At 28.2% G+C, this 19,368-nt stretch overlaps 4 protein-coding genes across 4 annotated transcripts; 3 read left to right on the forward strand and 1 right to left on the reverse strand.

Moving 5' to 3' along the window:
- Positions 1-11: 11 nt before the first annotated feature.
- Positions 12-2,579, forward strand: LOC122630891 (succinate--CoA ligase [GDP-forming] subunit beta, mitochondrial). Its single transcript, XM_043815922.1, has 6 exons — positions 12-213; positions 371-470; positions 1,048-1,643; positions 1,729-1,863; positions 1,930-2,058; positions 2,339-2,579. Exons 1-6 carry the CDS (start codon positions 12-14, stop codon positions 2,449-2,451), a joined length of 1,275 nt encoding a protein of 424 aa, XP_043671857.1. The 3' UTR covers positions 2,452-2,579.
- An 886-nt stretch (positions 2,580-3,465) lies between these two features.
- Positions 3,466-7,356, reverse strand: LOC122630892 (dynein light chain 2, cytoplasmic). The gene is made up of 3 exons (XM_043815923.1): positions 7,186-7,356; positions 6,362-6,479; positions 3,466-4,904 (listed from the first exon to the last, which is right to left on the reverse strand). The coding sequence occupies exons 2-3, from the start codon at positions 6,467-6,469 to the stop codon at positions 4,743-4,745; spliced, it is 270 nt and encodes an 89-aa protein (XP_043671858.1). The 5' UTR covers positions 6,470-6,479; positions 7,186-7,356; the 3' UTR covers positions 3,466-4,742.
- Positions 7,357-9,328: 1,972 nt separating this feature from the next.
- LOC122631149 (uncharacterized threonine-rich GPI-anchored glycoprotein PJ4664.02-like) lies at positions 9,329-13,441 on the forward strand. The gene is made up of 3 exons (XM_043816470.1): positions 9,329-12,586; positions 12,677-13,150; positions 13,205-13,441. The coding sequence occupies exons 1-3, from the start codon at positions 9,329-9,331 to the stop codon at positions 13,439-13,441; spliced, it is 3,969 nt and encodes a 1,322-aa protein (XP_043672405.1).
- Positions 13,442-14,898: 1,457 nt separating this feature from the next.
- LOC122630971 (probable cytochrome P450 303a1) lies at positions 14,899-19,344 on the forward strand. The gene is made up of 10 exons (XM_043816083.1): positions 14,899-15,215; positions 16,542-16,627; positions 16,856-17,107; positions 17,204-17,687; positions 17,793-17,973; positions 18,276-18,384; positions 18,474-18,654; positions 18,718-18,835; positions 18,919-19,057; positions 19,135-19,344. The coding sequence occupies exons 2-10, from the start codon at positions 16,543-16,545 to the stop codon at positions 19,317-19,319; spliced, it is 1,734 nt and encodes a 577-aa protein (XP_043672018.1). The 5' UTR covers positions 14,899-15,215; position 16,542; the 3' UTR covers positions 19,320-19,344.
- The last annotated feature ends 24 nt before the right edge of the window (positions 19,345-19,368 follow it).

Below are 19,368 nucleotides of genomic sequence, written 5' to 3' on the forward strand. Positions count from 1 at the left end.
TAAGGTTAAAAATGTTACGAATACTTAGTTTAAAGTCTTTCCAATCCCCTCAAATTTTTACTAAAAATCGATTATGCGAGGTGATACAATTTAGAAAACTCAATTTATTAGAGTATCAAAGTAAAGAGCTTTTAAGGGACTGTGGTATATCTGTGCAAAATTTCGCCATCATTGATGATTTAAATAAAGCTAGCTCTGCTCTGAAGAATTTATGTTAGTATAATTTTTTTTTTTTTCTTTTTTCATCATATTTTATAGACATCTATAATAAAATATACAAAATCTTTTTATTTATTTACTATAAATAATTTTTTTAATTGTGACAATTTTGGGGCCAATGAACTTTTTGTATCTATTGTTTATTTTCCAGATGCAAATGAATATGTTATTAAAGCTCAAGTATTAGCAGGAGGACGCGGTAAAGGATGGTTCAACAATGGTTTTAAAGGTGGTGTACATCTTACAAAGGAGTAAGTTAAAATAGATGTGTAAAGGTATTCTATATGGAGTGATCTATACAAAGTGTTATAAACTATTTTTGATAAATTTATTACAGCAGCTAGTTTGAATTATTTTGTGATATTCAATGACACAAAGAACTGATCATTTAATAATAATAAAAAAATTCAATTCTTAAAATTTAATACTTAGTAAGAAGAAAGATCTAATGTCATTTTTCTTAAATGCAATTTAATGTATATAAAAAAAATAAACAATAAATTTACTGTTTACAAAGGATTAAAATAAGAGTTGAAAAGTTAAAAATTTTTGCTTGAACATTTGTTGGAATTTGACATGAATTATGGATTTGTTTTCCTTTTTTTTTTTTTTTTTTTTGTATTCAATGAAATTTATGGTAAACTTAATACCACTTTTTAAGAACTTGTACTTTTGATAATATGTATATTAAATTTATATTTAATGATTATGGATATAATAATAACAATTTTATATTTTTTATACCTTACTTATTTGAAATATTATTATAGAGATAGTGTGTTTTTCTTTAATTTTTTATGTTATTTTGAAATATTTTTTTTCCAATAGTCCCAAAGAAGTAGTAGATGTTGCAAAGAACATGTTAGGTCATCGGCTGATTACTAAACAAACTTCAAAGGATGGTATTTTGGTACAAAAAGTTATGATAGCTGAATCTGTTGACATTGTTTCCGAAAAATATATTTGCATTCTGATGGATCGACAACATAACGGGCCAGTATTAATTGCCTCTCCGATGGGTGGTATGGACATTGAAACTGTTGCTAAAGAACAACCTGAATTAATAAAAACTGTGCCATTGGATATATATCATGGGATTAATGATGCTATTGCCAAAGATATCAGTAATTTCTTAGGATTTAATGACCCAGAGGTACATAACAAAGCAATTTACGAGTTGAAGAGTTTATGGAAATTATTTGTTGATATTGATGCTTTACAAATTGAAATCAACCCATTAGTATTAACCAAAGATAAACAAGTTGTTGCAGTAGATGCCAAAATTTCATTTGATGATAATGCACAATTTAGACAGCAGGAGCTTTTTGCTTTAGAAGATACTAATGAAAAGGATCCAAGAGAAGTAGATGCATTACATTTTAATTTAAATTACATTGGAATGGATGGAAATATTGGATGTTTAGGTTGATATTTTACAGTAACATATGCATGTTTTTATAATATATCGATCATATATAACAGCATAATTTTTATTATTTTTATTTTCAGTTAATGGAGCTGGCTTAGCTATGGCAACAATGGATATTATTCAATTAAATGGAGGAAATCCTGCTAATTTTTTGGATGTAGGTGGAAGTGTAAAAGAGGACCAAGTTTATCAAGCATTTCGTATTCTAAATGAGGGTATGTTTATAGATTGTTATTGTTTCATATGTATGAAGTATTTTTATCATATAATTAATTCTTTAGATCCAAAAGTAAAGGCTATTCTGGTTAATGTATTTGGTGGAATCGTAAATTGTATTACCATAGCAAATGGAATTATAGCAGCTGCACGAAATTTAGGTCTTAAAATACCTCTTGTCGTTAGATTAGAAGGTAATCATTTTTCAATAATAGAAACAAAAACATGTATTGCAAAAAATGACCAAATCAAAGAATAATATTTTTCACAATTCAATGACAAATATATTTTTTATTAAAAATTATGATGTTGGTTATAGAAATGAAAAAGAAATGTGTTTTGACTTGGTCATTATTGCATTAAGTCTATGACATAATTAGTAATTTTAGTTGCAAGAATTGTTATTTTTTTACTTGCACACACAAGCAGTTAAATATGATATATTTTCTTTCTTTTACTTTACATTATTTGCAGGTACTAATGTAAATGAAGCAAAAAAGACTCTTAAAGACTCCGGCTTGCCAATAATTACAGCTAATGACTTAGATGAAGCAGCAAGAAAAGCTGTTATGTCTATAAAAACATAAATACATTGCTATTTTCTTACAACTATGTACCCTCCTAAAGACTGGAAATCTACGGTTGTGATTTGTAGTGTTATAAATTTTAATACAAAAAAGATTCATATAATATAATTTGCATAATTTTCTCATAAGTTGTCATTATCTTATTGCAAATAATTAATTAATATTTTTCTGATTTTTACAGATTTTTAAAAATGGTTTATGTATATATATCGTTTTGAATATAACTATAAATATATTTAATTTTTTAATGCATGTGTTCAAAGGAAAACAAGATTATGGTGTGTAGCATTGAATTATAAACTTTATTTCGTTTTAGTAATAATGGATTATCATTTTATCCATTTATGCTCTATTATTTTTATGATATAGAATATATTAGAAAATGCATTTTCCATGTATTCTCAAAATGCAACTTTCCATTTGTTTATTAAAATTATTATACCCCTCTATTATAATTTTTTTTTACGAGACTAAAAGTAAATTTTGTAATTTTTTTATGTTACTTTCACTTTTAACATATTTATAAAAGAACACATTTTACTCAACATCTATCTATTGTTATATACTTTATTTAACGTTTTAGAAATATTTTTTAAACAAAGTACCAGATTAAAGAGAGCTTCATTGTTATTATTGAATGTCCGATTTTTCAATCATTGATTAAAGATAACATAGTCAGCATCAGTTGGTAATTTGTAAATATGCCTATTAAAATAGACAAAGTATTCGTTTGTATAATATTGATTAAACATAAAACTTGCACAAATACACTACTTATATAATACTTTGTAAATAATTTGTATATTTGTATTCTTAATATTTTCAGATGAAAAAATTATATGATGGTAGATGTAATACAAATCACATCGTATGAATAATATTAAAATCTTGCAAAAAAAATATTCAAAATTATTCTCTGCACAAAGTTTAATCTATGATCTAAAATCTGAACAATGTAGCAACATTATAATAATCAATACTGCATGAAAAATTGCTTGAAGATTGCACAGTGTATAAATAGTATGTATAGTTATTTATTTATCATGTATAAGTACCATAATACGAAGTATTAAATGTTACATACAAACTAAAATGGGCAGAATAAGAGATACGATTTCGAGCATTTGTCTAAGAGTAGTGGCATGAGAGATAAAATTTTTGTGACGTTATATGTAAAATATAAAATATTGTGTGCAGGTAGGAAACAAATGATTCAAATATCATAATGTAGTGCTGCATATGCTAACATGTTGGTAAAAGTTATCAAAATTTGATAACAAGTTTTGTTGGTACAAATAATCTTGTATAATTATTAACTTAACCTAAACGAAATGTCACAATGAAAAACAAAGAAATAGTTTAATCATTTGATGCATAACATTTTTTAGTAAGATAACTTTCAATTTTCATATTCGCAGGAAATTACATTCCACTTGACTTTCGTCCATTGTTGTATAAGGGGACTAGAAATTATACGTATGTTCCTTGCTTCGTCCAAAATAAGAAATAGTCTATTCTGTGTGTATATATTTATACAGGATCTTGAATGTTAAATTGGAACTTAAGATAGGAATCCACTAGATTCACGCAAGACTATATAACGCCACGCCATATATGTATATCGAAATAGATCTTTTTACGTTCTACATAATTGAATAGAAATCAATTTGTCCCATATTATTCTATGTTGTTGTAGTATTTCACGTAAATTTGTAATTTCCGTATAATACTCCTTTTTTTTTGTGCATCTCAGGAACACTGATTTTCTAATTTACAAACGTATTGAGACATGATATACATGCAGAGTTTTAACTTTTGCTTACAAGTGGAAGCGTGTCAGAAGCATAGTGACGTTCGCTCTTTCATATACGTCACAGTCGTTTGTGTAGTGTGCGTGTGGGATAGTCGGCGTGGTCCAAGTGAATTCCTAGCTTCGACCTCACGTACTTACCTAATATAAAACAAGAACACAACAAAGTTTTAGCATTTACTATACATTTCAAAATATTAGGTAATATGCCAATAATTTCAGATAGTTTCCTACCCTTTGATTTTTCTACATACATTCTCAATCTATTTTTTTCAAATACTTAGCTATTAACAATGTCAAATTGATAATGTTGATATTTTTTACTTTGTTCGTTAGGAGTATGCTTTACTATTTTTAAAGCAAATCTCATATTCATAATGCAGTTGGTTTTTACACATGGTACGGTAATTTCGTGTTCTGTATAGTATCAGTAAGGAAAAGGAGGAAAGAAGAAAGGAAAGATGTGAGAATAGAAATCAGCTTATCCACTCTTGAAGAGAAGGATGGCTACCTGACCTAGGTAGAAATATATAAAATGTCTAGTTTCATGTGTCACATAACTTCCAAAATTACGTCCTACAATGCAGTGCCACGTTGGATTATATTTTTTATCAAATTCTTTCTTGATAAATGCTGCTATATCCTGCAATCAAAAAAATGGACAATGATTGGTACTTGATCAATTTCCATGTATGATATACATCTACAAAATGTATTTTTCTGTCCAAACATATGAAATAAATGCAATGCAAGTTTGTATTGTCAACTGTTTGGTCTTGTATCTAAGATCTGTATTAAAATATAAAACTTCCCACAGACAAAGAAATCAGTTATGTATTATAAATCTACTGTGTTCATTTTTTAGTATACATGTTAATAAGCTAAAGTCATGTTTTGACAGAAGATATTTACATCAGTAAAAACAAACTAATTCATTTAGTGACTAAAAGAATGATGTTTACTATATATTATAATTATAATATAATGTTAGTACAATTTAATCTGTTTTTTCTGATATATATCTTCTCAAAATGTGTGATCTATGTATTATACAAGTATTACTGAAATTTCAGATTCCAAGTTTTTATAATATTCTTCACATATTCTAAATTAATTAAATGACAACATTAATGATAATCGAATAATATATAAATGAATAGAAAATAATACCTATTACATAAATAAAGTATGCACTTTTAATATCATAAGTGCTTTCCTTTATGCTGTGACATATGCTTCATTTTTATATGCAGATTTCCTGAGTGAAAGATTTATAACATAAAAAAATTATATTATAAGAAAAAAATTTCATTTTTAATCTTATTGTATTTCTTATTTAATTCTTATTATTATATAAGCCACATAAAAAAAAAGGAAAAAAAAAAAAAAAAGAGGAGCATATCTATTTCATACATTTTTCATTGATATTTTGAGTTATATTAAATTCAATATTAGTTAATAATACGCCTCTTAATACTTATTCATAAATTCCATGTGATGTATAATCAAGCATATACACATGGTACGCATATGCATGTTTCTTGTTATTGGCTACGTGTTTCAGTACCATAGTTAGAAGTCGTGTGAATTTTGATAGAAAAAAATCCATAGGAATCTTATTTTGCATTCCAATCTCCTGTTGTTATATTTCCACATATATAATTGTTTTATAATATTCCTGGAAACCCTAGAATTTGTAGAAAAACTTTAATTCAATAAAGAAGAAATCTATAGAACCAACATCAGCTGAAAATGAACAGCCGTAATATAAGTTTAAAATGAGAACGACAAATACTGAATTTTTTGTTCTTGTTTTTTTTTTTATTTTTCTTTTCATTTTTTTTAAATTTTTATTTTATATATATATATATATAATGCAGTTTATCAATTTAGACTTAAGATCTTTAGATCGTTTAAAAACTTTGCTCATGCACATTAGGCTAATACTGTCTAATTAATTGTCACTCCTACTGTAACGACATGCAAAATAAGATTCCCTGCAAATTCATTTCATAATATTACATTTTTATATTAATTTTGATCTTCAAAAAAAAAATAGATATTCTTAAATAGAAACCATGTATTTTTTAAAATAATTACCTTTTCTATATTATACTTTTCCAGAGCTTGAGTTGCACAATCGACAGCATCCTGCTGCATCTCTTCAGACATATCCGCATTCTTGATAACAGCCTTTCTGTCTGACATTTTGTTTGTTCTATAAAATACAAGATTATTGAATCTATTGTCAAATGTATATATATATATATATATATATATATATATATATGTATGTATATATATATACTATTTTTTTCATAATATACATAACAAACTTTTGACAGAAATTAATATGACAGATATTTTTGCTTTAGTTATAGCTCCAAAAATTTCATTTGCATCATAAAAAGTAATTCAATGAACTATTAGGAAAAGTGAAACATTGAATAGATCATTTATATTTTTAATATGTCAATACCACAGTTAAAATTCTTTCAATAAATTTACGAAAAAGTTTTCGACATATAATAAATGAAATTGTGCATAAAATTAAAATATTGAACATACTTGAAAAATGGAAAATGAGCAATTTTAACAACAGCGTGTATATCAATCGATGGCATAACAAAAATTTTAAATTATCGGAAAAAGACAATGTCTTTAACGACTTAAATATCAGTACAATATTAACGGATGGAATGAAACGCGGGAGGATATTGTTTTGTCGATATGGCTTAATATGTATAACAGTTTACTTGCACGCGATTGAAATTGCGATCGAAATCACTGTTAATATATTTACTTACAAAGTATATTAAATTTAATAGATCAAAATATAAAATAATTTTTTGGAGTATAGCAAAAGCAGGGGCTTTTACCTCGGTTTTAAAAAAGCAATACATCTGATAAAATAATAAACATACCTTTTTTTATAAACACACTTTCACTAAAAAACGCAGGGAAAGCGTTTATAATTTTCTTTTCCCCCTGTTATATGCGGAATTCTCAAAATGGAATAATTTACTTAAAAATTTTTGCGCACTTAAGCCGACAACGAAAATTACTCGACCGAGTTTCAGACTGAAATGTCCGCAGATATCCTACGGTTCTTATTGGCTCACGATTAGGGTCTTCTATCAGGGTCTTCTATCGGTCCAGAATGCCTTGCAACTAGTATGCCGCGAAAAAACAAATTGAGATTTAGTTTTATCACTTATATACAGACATATTTTTATTAATTTCTATCGATAAATAAAGCACGTATCATGTAAATTTAAGAAAGTTTTATAATTTTTTATAAGAATTTATTATACATATAGGTAAAATAGTCGCTTTAAAATTTATCTTACATTATTGCAGTTATCTTATGTTATCTTATCATGTCTTACCTGTCACATATAAAATCTCGAATAATTTATATCTCACACGATTCTGTTATTATTTTTATTAGTAATAAATTAAAGAGGTTAAATTTATATATAGTTAAGATAGTTTTATAGGTTATCTTCCTAACCAATAACTTTTAAATAAAAAGTTTTTGATTAATACTAAATACCTTATTATTTTTTAAGTACTATTGAATATTTTAATAATAATTCTTTTGTATGATTATAATTAAAATATTTTAACGCATGATTATAATATCATAAATGATTAATATAAATAATTTCAACAGAAGAATTAATTTCATAATTAATTTTTATTAGAATTTATTGAATATAATACCCGTTTATAAAGTAAAAATGATACCTATAACGAGAAAATGTCGATGTGTTTAAGTCTTGCGATTTCGATATTCGATTTAAATCAGTTTCGATTATCGATATAACGCACGTCAGTTTTTGATTTTAAATATGCTTATTCAAACCTACTGTCTTGTTACAACCTTTACTTAAGTGTCATGTATGCATGAGTATTTGATTTATCGTTAATTTACTTGAAAAATATTTACTACATCGAAATGATATCGAAATGATATTTCATGACTATTGTTTACCATTTAAAAAATTTTACAAGGGCTCGAACAAACTCTGTGTAAGTCACAATCTAATGATGAAGATTGAAAGTGCTTGCAATATAAAGCTATGAGAATTGTTGTTCTCATTATGTTTTACACTATGATTTATATAAAAAGAAGTTCCGAAGAAGGGATAGATATAAGAAAGAATAAAAAAACTCAAGTTATAACCTCCAATTACGATGTTTCTGTGAAATCAATTTCAAGGACAGGTATGTATTCATAAATTCTAACAGTGATAACAAACGATCTGAAAAACGATTATTTTTTTAGAAACATTATTGAATGATCCGACTCGATCAATGAAAGCTACTTTTTTAAATGTAAATTATACGGATAATATACCGTTTAATTTATCGAAGAGCATGGAAGTTTATCTCATACAAATTAAGTTTCAAGTTATCGATTATGATCTTTTAAGGATAGACGAATTCATTGTATATTACGGATTTTATGCAACTGATAATTTTTACGTCAGTCAAAATGGCAATTTCGAATACGTATATTTGCAGATTTATATTCCACGATATTTTTTTATTAATATAGGATTACGCACAGTTTCTAATTCGATAAATGTAAAACATAATGTCGAGAAGTCATTTCTGTTACAATATAATCGAGAGAAAGATAATTTGACGAAGAAACGAAATAATAATGAAAACTATAATATACCGATACATTTTCGATTAGGTAGAAATTTAAAATCAGTGATAATGCCACGTCACGTTAAAGATCAATTAGGGAATTTTCAAGTTTACAAACCGTTCCAAATGAATCGTAATGAAGATCCAAAAAGGAAGAGTAAATTTTCAGAAAAATCATATTTAAGAAAAAGAAGTGCTTATTATTCGTCTCATACGTCACAATTTGACGATCAAAGTTCGTTATTGTTAAGGAATATAAAAAATATTAAAGAGCAATATTTTACTACAGTTAGAAATGCCGATATCTATAACATAAAAAATGTAAAATCATCGAATTCGCGTAAACTTCTTGAAAGAGAATTAAAAATGCAGAACGAAGAGAAACGAAAAAAGAACGTAAAAAGAATGTATAACAATTCGAAAAGACAGAAAAAAGTGACGGAAAATAGCACGACGGATTACGATTATTACATAGATGAAAGTCTAGAAAGTGATGATAAAGATGAGTATGAAAATGATTATGAGAAACCCGAAATAAGTTCTCATTGGTACGATTATGAGGAAGAACTTACCACGGAATCAACGACAATCGGTTTAGAATTAAGTACTTTGTCTGACGATGATTATTTTATCTTACAATTATCAAGTACCTTAACTAGTACATTACCAACTGAAGTGACGGAGACAAGCACAGCTGATTATGATTATTTCATAGATGATACTTTAGAGAGTGATGATAAAGATTATTCTGAGTATGATTATGAGGAACCCGAAATAAGTACTTATTGGTATGATTATGAGGAAGAATTTACTACAACACCAACGACAATCGATTTAGAACAATTACAAATCGAAGAAACTTATACTTTAACGAGTGAAGAAATTGTTGTTACTCCTTCTGTTACATTATTATCAATAATTGAAACTACGCGGACTACAGAATTAAGAGAGACAACTTTGAGCTTTGCAATCACAGAAACATCAACATTTGTAACTACAGTATCTATTACTGAATTAACAACAACAGAAATTACGGAAACGTTATTACCTGCAGTGACTACAAAATTTACGATTTATACTACTATTTCACCTAGTACAATTTCAGAAAGCACAACAGAATTAACAACTATAACAATGGAGTACACAAGTACTTTGGTATCTACTACAGAAGTTACAATTACAGAGACATTACCATTTTTAACTATCGAAGAAACGACAACGTGGATAGAAAATATAACAGAACCATCATTATTTGAGGAAAGCGAAATAATTACAACAATCACTTTTACATCGACTGAATTAATTACAACTCCTTATACTACGTTTACCTTTACTCCTGAAATTACAACGACGGAAATAATTACAAATGTAACGACAGAAGAATTTCCAACAAGTACAGAAACATTGCCAACTTCAACGGAAACTACATATATTTATACAGTTTCATCTTTAGAAACATCAACCGCTATAACAGAAAGTGAAACTTACTTTTTCGTAACAACAACGGCAACATTCGTTACTTACGATATTGATAGGACAATTCCTGAAACATTCGAAACAACCACTCCGTTACCTTTTATAGTGCCGACCGAAATTACCACATTAACCGAAGAAATCTCGGAACCGACAAGCACAACACCGTTATCAATTTTATCAATTCCCGAAGAAAGTACATTTCCAGTTTCCGAAACTACATTTATTTCTTCGACAGAAACTACATATACTTATACAGTTTCATCTTTAGAAACATCAACTGCTATAACAGAAAGTGAAACTTACTTTTTCGTAACAACAACGGCAACATTCGTTACTTACGATATTGATAGGACAGTTCCTGAAATATTCGAAACAACCACTCCATTACCTTTTACAGTGTCAATCGAAATTACCACATTAACAGAAGAAATCTTGGAACCGACGAGTACAACACCGTTATCAACTTTATCAATCCCCGAAGAAAGTACATCTCCAGTTACCGAAACTACCTTTACTTCTTCGACGGAAACCACATATATTTATGTAGTTTCATCTGTAGAAACATCAACAGCTGTAACAGAAAGTGAAACTTATTTTTTCGTAACAACAACGGTAACATTCGTTACTTATGATATTGATAGGACAGTTCCTGAAATATCCGAAACAACCACTCCATTACCTTTTACAGTGTCAATCGAAATTACTACATTAACAGAAGAAATCTTGGAACCGACAAGTACAACACCTTTATCAATTTTATCAATCCCCGAAGAAAGTACACCTCCAGTTTCCGAAACTACATTTATTTCTTCGACGGAAACTACATATATCTATACAGTTTCATCTTTAGAAACATCAACTGCCATAACAGAAAGTGAAACTTATTTTTTCGTAACAACAACTGCAACATTCGTTACTTACTATATTCATAGGACAGTTCCTGAAATATTAGAAACAACCACTCCATTACCTTTTATAGTGCCAATCGAAATTACCACAGTAACAGAAGAAATCCTGGAACCGACGAGCACAACACCGTTATCAATTTTATCAATCCCCGAAGAAAGTACATCTCCAGTTTCCGAAACTACATTTATTTCTTCGACGGAAACCACATATATTTATGTAGTTTCTTCTTTAGAAACATCAACTGCTATAACAGAAAGTGAAACTTATTTTTTCGTAACAACATCGGAAACGCTTGATACTTACTATACTGATGAATTGCTAGATCTCGAGATTACAATTATTCCTTCGACAGAAATTACATCTACTACGTTGGAGGAGGAAATCTCTACGTTAATAACAACACCTGTAATTGATGTAACTCATCATGAAAAGACTTCGTTTATACCTTTCTCTGAAGCCTATACGTCAACACCCATATCATTTTTACAAACTGATACGACAATTCATGAAAAACTGAAAGCGGAAACAGATAGTTCAGAATATGAAGAATTCTATGATGAAGAATATGGTAAAGACTATAAAGAATCATATGAGGAAGATGAATATGAAGATGAGGAGAAAGCTAGCACAATCTGGTATGAATACGAAGAAGAAGAAGAAGAAACGACGATGTTCGATCGAAAAACTACGAAATTTAAAACTACCAAGATTATCGAGAAGGAAACAAGCAAGATCACTGAGAATAAAACTGTCCCGATAGTTTCATTGACTACGAAGCCTATCTTAACGGAAATGGAAACAATAACGACAAGAGAAGAATATGAAACATCAACGACAATTTCTGAAACAATCAAAGATTTCGAAAGAACATTGACGACAAAATCGTTAACACCTTCGATTCCTACCATCGAAGAGTTTACCCTAACTTCAGATAAAGTATTAACTTACACGACAGAACACTTAGAATGGTGGGCTGAGAAAAGTACTCTTAAAAAACACGATCATACAGGTACGCTTGAAATTGAACCAAAAACCAAATTAGATGTAACTCTTCCGAAATTTATTGTCTCGCCAGATGAAACAACAATAGATTTGTTTACTGAAAAAGAAACGATTACACAGACTAAAATATTTCCAACAATAACTGATAGCAGTATATATTATGAAACAACTACTGACGAAGAAACTAAATTATTTGTTACTGAAGGCGAAGAGACGGAATTGTATTTTACAACATCTTCTGATTTCGTGTCCTTATTGACGACAGATGATATTTTAGTTGACAAAATAAAAGATAAAGATAACATACTTAAGGAACTTATAAATGAAATTAAAATATTAGAGAATCGTATAAAAGAAATTACAAAGAAAGAGGAAGAACAAACTAGGAGAGAGATGGAATGGAAAGAGGAAACAAAGACGGAAATGGAGGAGAAACAAAAGCAAGAATTTACACCTATTATTGATACTACTTATCCTGATATTTTTCTTAAATCGCTTCCTGACGATATCGAAACGAGCGAGGTATCAGAAACGATCGAGACAACATCATTCGATAGTACCATATACGATTTTACTGTACCGCAATATACTACTATCGAATCTATTACTTCTGAATCTTTGCTAATGAAGCAGGATTTCGAAACGAAGGTAAAAAATTTAAAGGAAGAGCGGGATAGAAAGCAAAAGGAATTAGAGGAATTGGAAAAACGTTTGAAAGAGAGAAAGGAGAAATTCGAAAAGGAAAAGGAAAAGTTCAAAGATGATTTACGAAATGGATTTGAGGATGAAACGAAGGATGAAGTCACTCCATTATTTAAAACGATTGAAGAAAGAACCACTGTTGAAGACAGAACTACTCCTTTTAAAGAAGAAGAGGATGAGGATGAGGATGAGGATGAGGATGAGGATGAAGATGAGGATATTCCACACAGATTGGTTTCACGAATATGGGCGAGTACCATCAAACCTCCTGTTGAGTCCGAAAAATTTACACCTTCACCACCAACAGAAAGAACCACACCAATATTTCGAGGTTTCAATAGAGTGGCTATAATACCTGAAAAATGCGACAAAAAGAAAATCGTAAAGGGAAAGGAATATCCAAGGATGTTAACAAGAGATGATAACTAACGAAAATTTATCATAATTTAATAGGTTTTTCAAACAGATAAATATTGAGATAGCTACAATATCTTTTGAGAAGTTGTATATCTTGAATATGCAGTAAGCTTTTAAGAAAAATGAACTTTCTTTACTTTCTCATATCTGGCGGGGGAAAAGGAAGTTACATAAATATGACTCATTTAGTAAAACTTAAGTACTGAAGTCGACGTGTAAATGATGTATAAAAATAAGAAATCTTGATAACTATAAATAATGCAAATAAGATAGAAGGATGGAGAAAGATGTATAGATAAAAAATATGAAATAAATTAATATTAAATATTGTATGTCCTAAGAAATAATAATAATAAGAATCGTATTAATATTTGCAGATAGTGAATAAATTGTAGCCGAAAGCTTGCCGGAGCATCTTTTGGCTCGGTTTTACAAAAACGAGCTGGATTGTCCAGCGGATCGTTCAGTAGTTGATAGTGAACGACTAGTGTCATGCGAGTCGAGATCTTACTAAGCATTTTCTAATCGTACAACGATCGCTTACATACCACCGTCCCCACTATATGCGTGTCTTAAGCGTTGCTCGCGTTGCTATGATACATCGAGACGCTGACATCACTCGTTTATCAAAATCTAACGAGAACGATCAGCTGTGTTTACCTTCGGTCTCATCGAATAACCGATCGTTTTTCTATTTCCGTCGCGCGTCCTGCTGTTGGCATAGCTCTTCGGACTCTTCCGCTGACAAGATGTCATACAAAAACACTGTGTATATATATATATATATGTTTCAGAACTCAAACTATGAGGGTTGGTAAGGGAGGCCAAGGAAAATATCTTTTATCAGACAACAGACAACATTAAATCAGGAACACTTCGTTGGTTCAGTACAACTCGGACAGATATTGAATGATAACGAAATAAACCAGTTATACTGCTCATATAAATATATATTTGACAATTGCCTGATTGTTGGAAATCATTTCATTTGTACAAACTAAAAACTAAAAACCAGCGCAATTATTGATTGACAATCTCATCACGTAACGGGATAACGACGCGTCGATCTCATGATTTTCTGACAAAAAATCTTTGCCTTAATCTCTCTAACTATATATATAGTATTGTGAATAATAATAAACTCAGACATTTTCTGAAGTCTTTCTGCAATATTTTCATAAAATCGTTTATCTTATTATATTATAATAAGATAGCAAGAACTTTCCTATGTAAAAAGTTTTTGTTATTCTTTCCTAATATAACTATCAGTTGAATGTTATAGAACAAAGCTATTTAGTCTGTAAATATTTATAAACTCAGTTGTTGTTCGGAGCTCAATAATAATGATTCCGTGCCTTACTGTCGGCTATATGGCGAGATTATATCAGAATAAATATTCAAAAGTTTTTTAAAAGATTTATTAGTTTTCAATCATTCACTATGTTGTGTGGTAAACAATTAAACGATATTGAAAAACATCGAATAATCGATTTAAAGAATTGTTTTACTATTATGAATGATGAAAAAGTGGTTGAGTTTATAATTATTTACAACACTGTATATGTGTGTGTGTTTGTGTATAGGTATAGGAGGAAATAGAAAAGAATTCAATCGTTTCTTAAATAAATAATTTTACAAGATCGATAACATAGTACTTTACATCTTTACACGCCATTTAGTTATGATTGGTAAAGAGAAGAGAAGGGTATTTAAAAGCAGGTTGAGAGCTAAACAACAACCAGTTCGATTTATACAACGGACGGGACGATTGCTCCTGAGAAACGAGGTAAAAAGATAGTTTAAAAGTTAAAATACGTTTTAATATTAGGAATTTTTTATATAACGCAGTTAATATGTTCTTACGAAGATTTAAGCGGTGTAAAAAAATGATCTCCTAAAACGAGAATATTTAAAATAAATGAAAAATTTGTATATTTAATTTTTAAAACATAAGAACGATTATTAGTAATTACTGAGAATTCTTTCGTCGTTTTAATTTTTTGACAATGGCTGTTAAAGTTATTCAGCTTTGTTTTTATATCATGTTTTATTCTAAATTGTTCATATCGTTTTTAAAATTAAAATATAGCCATTGCTAGAAAATATTGACACTTAAAGCTTGATATATATATATAAATAATTAAAAATTCGTATAAATGCATGCATTACAAATATAAAAAATATATAAACCGGAAACTAAAATTGTAATATTTCATTGTTAAATGTAATTATTTATCATCTACAATATTAATCGTTTTTTTTTATTTTTTGTTTCGAGGTATTTATTGTGAGTATAAAATATTAATAATGATAATAATAATAATAATAATAATAATAATAATAATAATAATAATAATAACAATATTAAAAGAAAAATTTATATTTACAACAGAAAGTATACCGTAATAGAAAGTACCATAATTCGCAATAAAATTCTGGTTGTGTTTTAATTACTGGTTTCCTTACTATGTCAAAAGCATTACATAAAATGTTATGGTATAATACAAGTGACGGTGCATATTCGTTTCTTCCGTATACCACTTTCTCTTACAATACCGTGTTTTACTTTCATCTTCAAAGATCTTATATCGCAAATACACCATTCAGTATCGTTCGATTGATTAAGAAAACATTTATCATTAAATACATATACATAATAGTATAACTTCGGTAATTGAAATAGACCATATTTCAGTAAATATATTATAAAATAATGTCTTTATAATAAATTATAAAATAGTTTCTTTTATACTATTTTTATTTATTTATATCTACAGAAAGTTAAGTTGAGTAAATATATAGTCACAATTATATGAATGACGGATTTTAGATTTTTTTTTTACTATTAATAAAATCATATTAATAAAATCAAATTGACAGATGTAATAAAAATAAATCTAGTTTTGATATTACCTATTATTTATATCGATATGTGTATTGTTAAAAAATACATAAAAATATGTTGTTAAATACGTATTATGCTTTTGAAATATTTTTGAACAGAAGAGCATGATAGCTTCGTGAAAAATTATGGATTGCAAAGTACGAAGTTTTTAATTTATAACTCTGATAGCTTTATAACTGAAATGATTTATATTTTTTAATTTTTCAGAATGATTGTCACGGTCAGTTTATTTTTTATAGTAATAATATTACTATTATACTTGGAGTCACGAAAACCTGAAGGATATCCACCAGGTATGCCATTTTGAGAAAGTTCGTAATATATAGGGTGTCCCGTCTTAATTCAGCCCCTTTAATACTTTGCTTTTAACGATACAAAAAATGTCATAGAAAATAATTATTTGATTCAAAAGAGACCACACTTTAATTAATAAAAAAATGCGTTATTTCAGTACACGCAATTTTAATACGTTCTTTTATGTGAGACACTTCGTAAAAAGTCATTATACAAATAATTTATAGGTCCTAAATGGTGGCCTATTCTTGGCAGTGCGATGGAAGTAGCACGGATACGAAAGGATGCAGGATATTTATTTAAAACTTGTTCCATTCTTAGTGAAAAATATGGATCAGTAATTGGTTTAAAAATTGGTAGCGATCGCATTGTGATACTAAACGATTATAATAGCGTATGCTCTATGCTTACAAATCCTGATTGTGAAGGTAGACCAACTAGTATTATGTATAAAGAAAGAACTTGGGGTAAAAGAAGAGGTGAAAATTATTTATACACGGAGTAAAATATAAATTAATTAATAACACATAATAGTTATAGTTCTTTTTTTTGTTAATTAACATTTCTTTCATCAGGCCTTATCTTGGTTGATGGTAAATCGTGGATAGAACAACGTCGATTTGTTCTTCGTCATTTAAGAAATTTTGGTTACGGTCGAAATAGTATGGCTGCGATCATAGAGGAGGAAGCTTTAAAATTAGTCGAACATTTTGAGAAATTGCTTCGTGAAGAGTATCATGATATAAATGACAATATAAATAGAACGTCAAGCGTTTCTAACAATCATGATATTAGTATTAATAATGATGATGAAATATATGAATTGAAAAATAACATTACCGAAAATAAAAGCAAAATATTTCAATATAATGTAAATGACAAATATAATATAGATAAGGAAATAAATAATGAGAATAATTTCCATGACAAATTAAATATAAAATTAAATGATAACAAATCGAATAATACATTTACTTCGAGACAAATGATCATATCGATGCATGATGCTTTTGGCGTGACTGTCCTAAACACGTTATGGAGAATGATGACTGGTAAAAGGTCACTTTTAAATATTTTACGATTAAGCCATATCACATATATGTGACTCGGTGATTATGAAAAATAAGTCTAAGTAAAAAATTTTTTCTTTTTCTCATTATGCAGGTTCAATACCGGTGACGAGACATTGATGTATTTACAAAAGATTTTTACAAAACTTTTTTATGAGATCGATATGATAGGTGCACCGTTTAGTCATTTTCCATTATTAAGATTTATTGCACCTAAACTTTCTGGTTACCAATTTTTTATAGAGACGCATCAACAACTTTGGTCATTTTTATATGTAAGTATGCTACATAATGTGAAATAATTTCTTTGAAAAAAATAAATCAAAATAATGGCATAAACATATATTATTCTCTGAAATATGTTTTTTTTTTTTTTTTATAAAATATGGAAGCACTGAATGTAAAAACAATCTTATTATTAATAATTAAAAATGAAAAAATACTTATTAAAATGGTAACAGATAAAAAAGCATGATATTCTATACATTTAAATTAAAATTTTTTCAATATTGCCTTTTTATAATCGTAGAATCTTTGGTCTCACCAAGAAATATTAATTTAATTATATCGCTTTTAGAAGGAATTAGAAAACCACAAAGACACCTTTAATCCGGATGCACCACGAGATTTTATGGACGTTTACTTGTCAGTTTTAAAATCGAAAGAGTGTAGTAAAACATTTTCAGGTATATTTTTAAATTTCATTGATACTGCAATTAGTCATACATATGAAATTATTAATTTACTATATTTAAAACTATCGTATTATTTACAGAATCTCAGCTATTAGCTATTTGTATGGATTTATTTATTGCTGGCTCTGAAACAACATCCAAAACTTTAAGTTTTTGTTTTCTGTATTTAATACTTTTTCCTAATGTTCAGAAAAAAGCGCACGAAGAAATCGACAGAGTTATTGGTGACGGACGTTTTCCAACATTAGCCGATCGGACGAGGTATATAAATGTTGATAATTTTTATGATATTTAAATAAAAATGTATATATAATTCCATTAAAGGATGACCTATTTAAACGCCATTGTTTTGGAATCATTAAGAATGTTTATGGGGCGAAATTTGAATATACCACACAGAGCATTAAAGGATACATATATAATGGATCATCGAATTCCGAAAGTAAGATATTTTAGTTAAAAATATATATATGAATTAAACAAATTATTATTTCACCCAATAAAAAATAGACACATAATTTGCAGGATACAATGATTATTGTCAATTTTAATGAATTACTTATGAACAAATCTTGGAGTGATCCAGAAGAATTTAGACCAGAAAGATTTATTGATAAAAATGGTAGGATTTCTGTACAAGATCAATATTTTCCGTTTAGTATAGGTATGTTTATATCTATTATACGATCGAAAATTACCATCGACACATAAAATTTAAAAATATATTTATAATTGTAACAGGTCGACATCGCTGTATGGGAGAGACATTAGCAAGAAGTAATTTATTCATTGTAATAACTACTCTCTTACAAAAATTTACATTTTCTGTAGTACCTGGAGAACAAAAGCCATCCACATTAGATTTCCATGATGGTGTAACTGCTGCTCCAAAACCATTTAAAGTATTAGTTACTGCTAAGACATAATCCACATGCAAATATTTTATGAACATATTGATTGTGTCATAATCAAAAT

Source organism: Vespula pensylvanica, chromosome 8 (assembly GCF_014466175.1).
Source record: "Vespula pensylvanica isolate Volc-1 chromosome 8, ASM1446617v1, whole genome shotgun sequence".
In the NCBI taxonomy this organism is placed as follows: Eukaryota; Metazoa; Arthropoda; class Insecta; order Hymenoptera; family Vespidae; genus Vespula; species Vespula pensylvanica.

Bases quoted from the DNA above. Each gene is read 5' to 3' on its own strand.
- LOC122630891 (XM_043815922.1), top strand. From the start codon at position 12: ATGTTACGAATACTTAGTTTAAAGTCTTTCCAATCCCCTCAAATTTTT. The intron at 471-1,047 runs GTAAGTTAAAAT...TTTTTCCAATAG, and splicing joins GGTGTACATCTTACAAAGGA to TCCCAAAGAAGTAGTAGATG. The intron at 1,644-1,728 runs GTTGATATTTTA...TTTTATTTTCAG, and splicing joins TGGAAATATTGGATGTTTAG to TTAATGGAGCTGGCTTAGCT.
- LOC122630971 (XM_043816083.1), top strand. From the start codon at position 16,543: ATGATTGTCACGGTCAGTTTATTTTTTATAGTAATAATATTACTATTA. The intron at 16,628-16,855 runs GTATGCCATTTT...AATAATTTATAG, and splicing joins ACCTGAAGGATATCCACCAG to GTCCTAAATGGTGGCCTATT. The intron at 17,108-17,203 runs GTGAAAATTATT...TTCTTTCATCAG, and splicing joins AACTTGGGGTAAAAGAAGAG to GCCTTATCTTGGTTGATGGT.
- LOC122631149 (XM_043816470.1), top strand. From the start codon at position 9,329: ATGTATAACAATTCGAAAAGACAGAAAAAAGTGACGGAAAATAGCACG. The intron at 12,587-12,676 runs GTTGACAAAATA...GAAATTACAAAG, and splicing joins TGACGACAGATGATATTTTA to AAAGAGGAAGAACAAACTAG. The intron at 13,151-13,204 runs GTTGAAGACAGA...GATGAGGATGAG, and splicing joins CGATTGAAGAAAGAACCACT to GATGAGGATGAGGATGAAGA.
- LOC122630892 (XM_043815923.1), bottom strand. From the start codon at position 6,469: ATGTCAGACAGAAAGGCTGTTATCAAGAATGCGGATATGTCTGAAGAG. The intron at 4,905-6,361 runs GTAATTATTTTA...TTTTGATTGCAG, and splicing joins AAAAGTATAATATAGAAAAG to GATATAGCAGCATTTATCAA.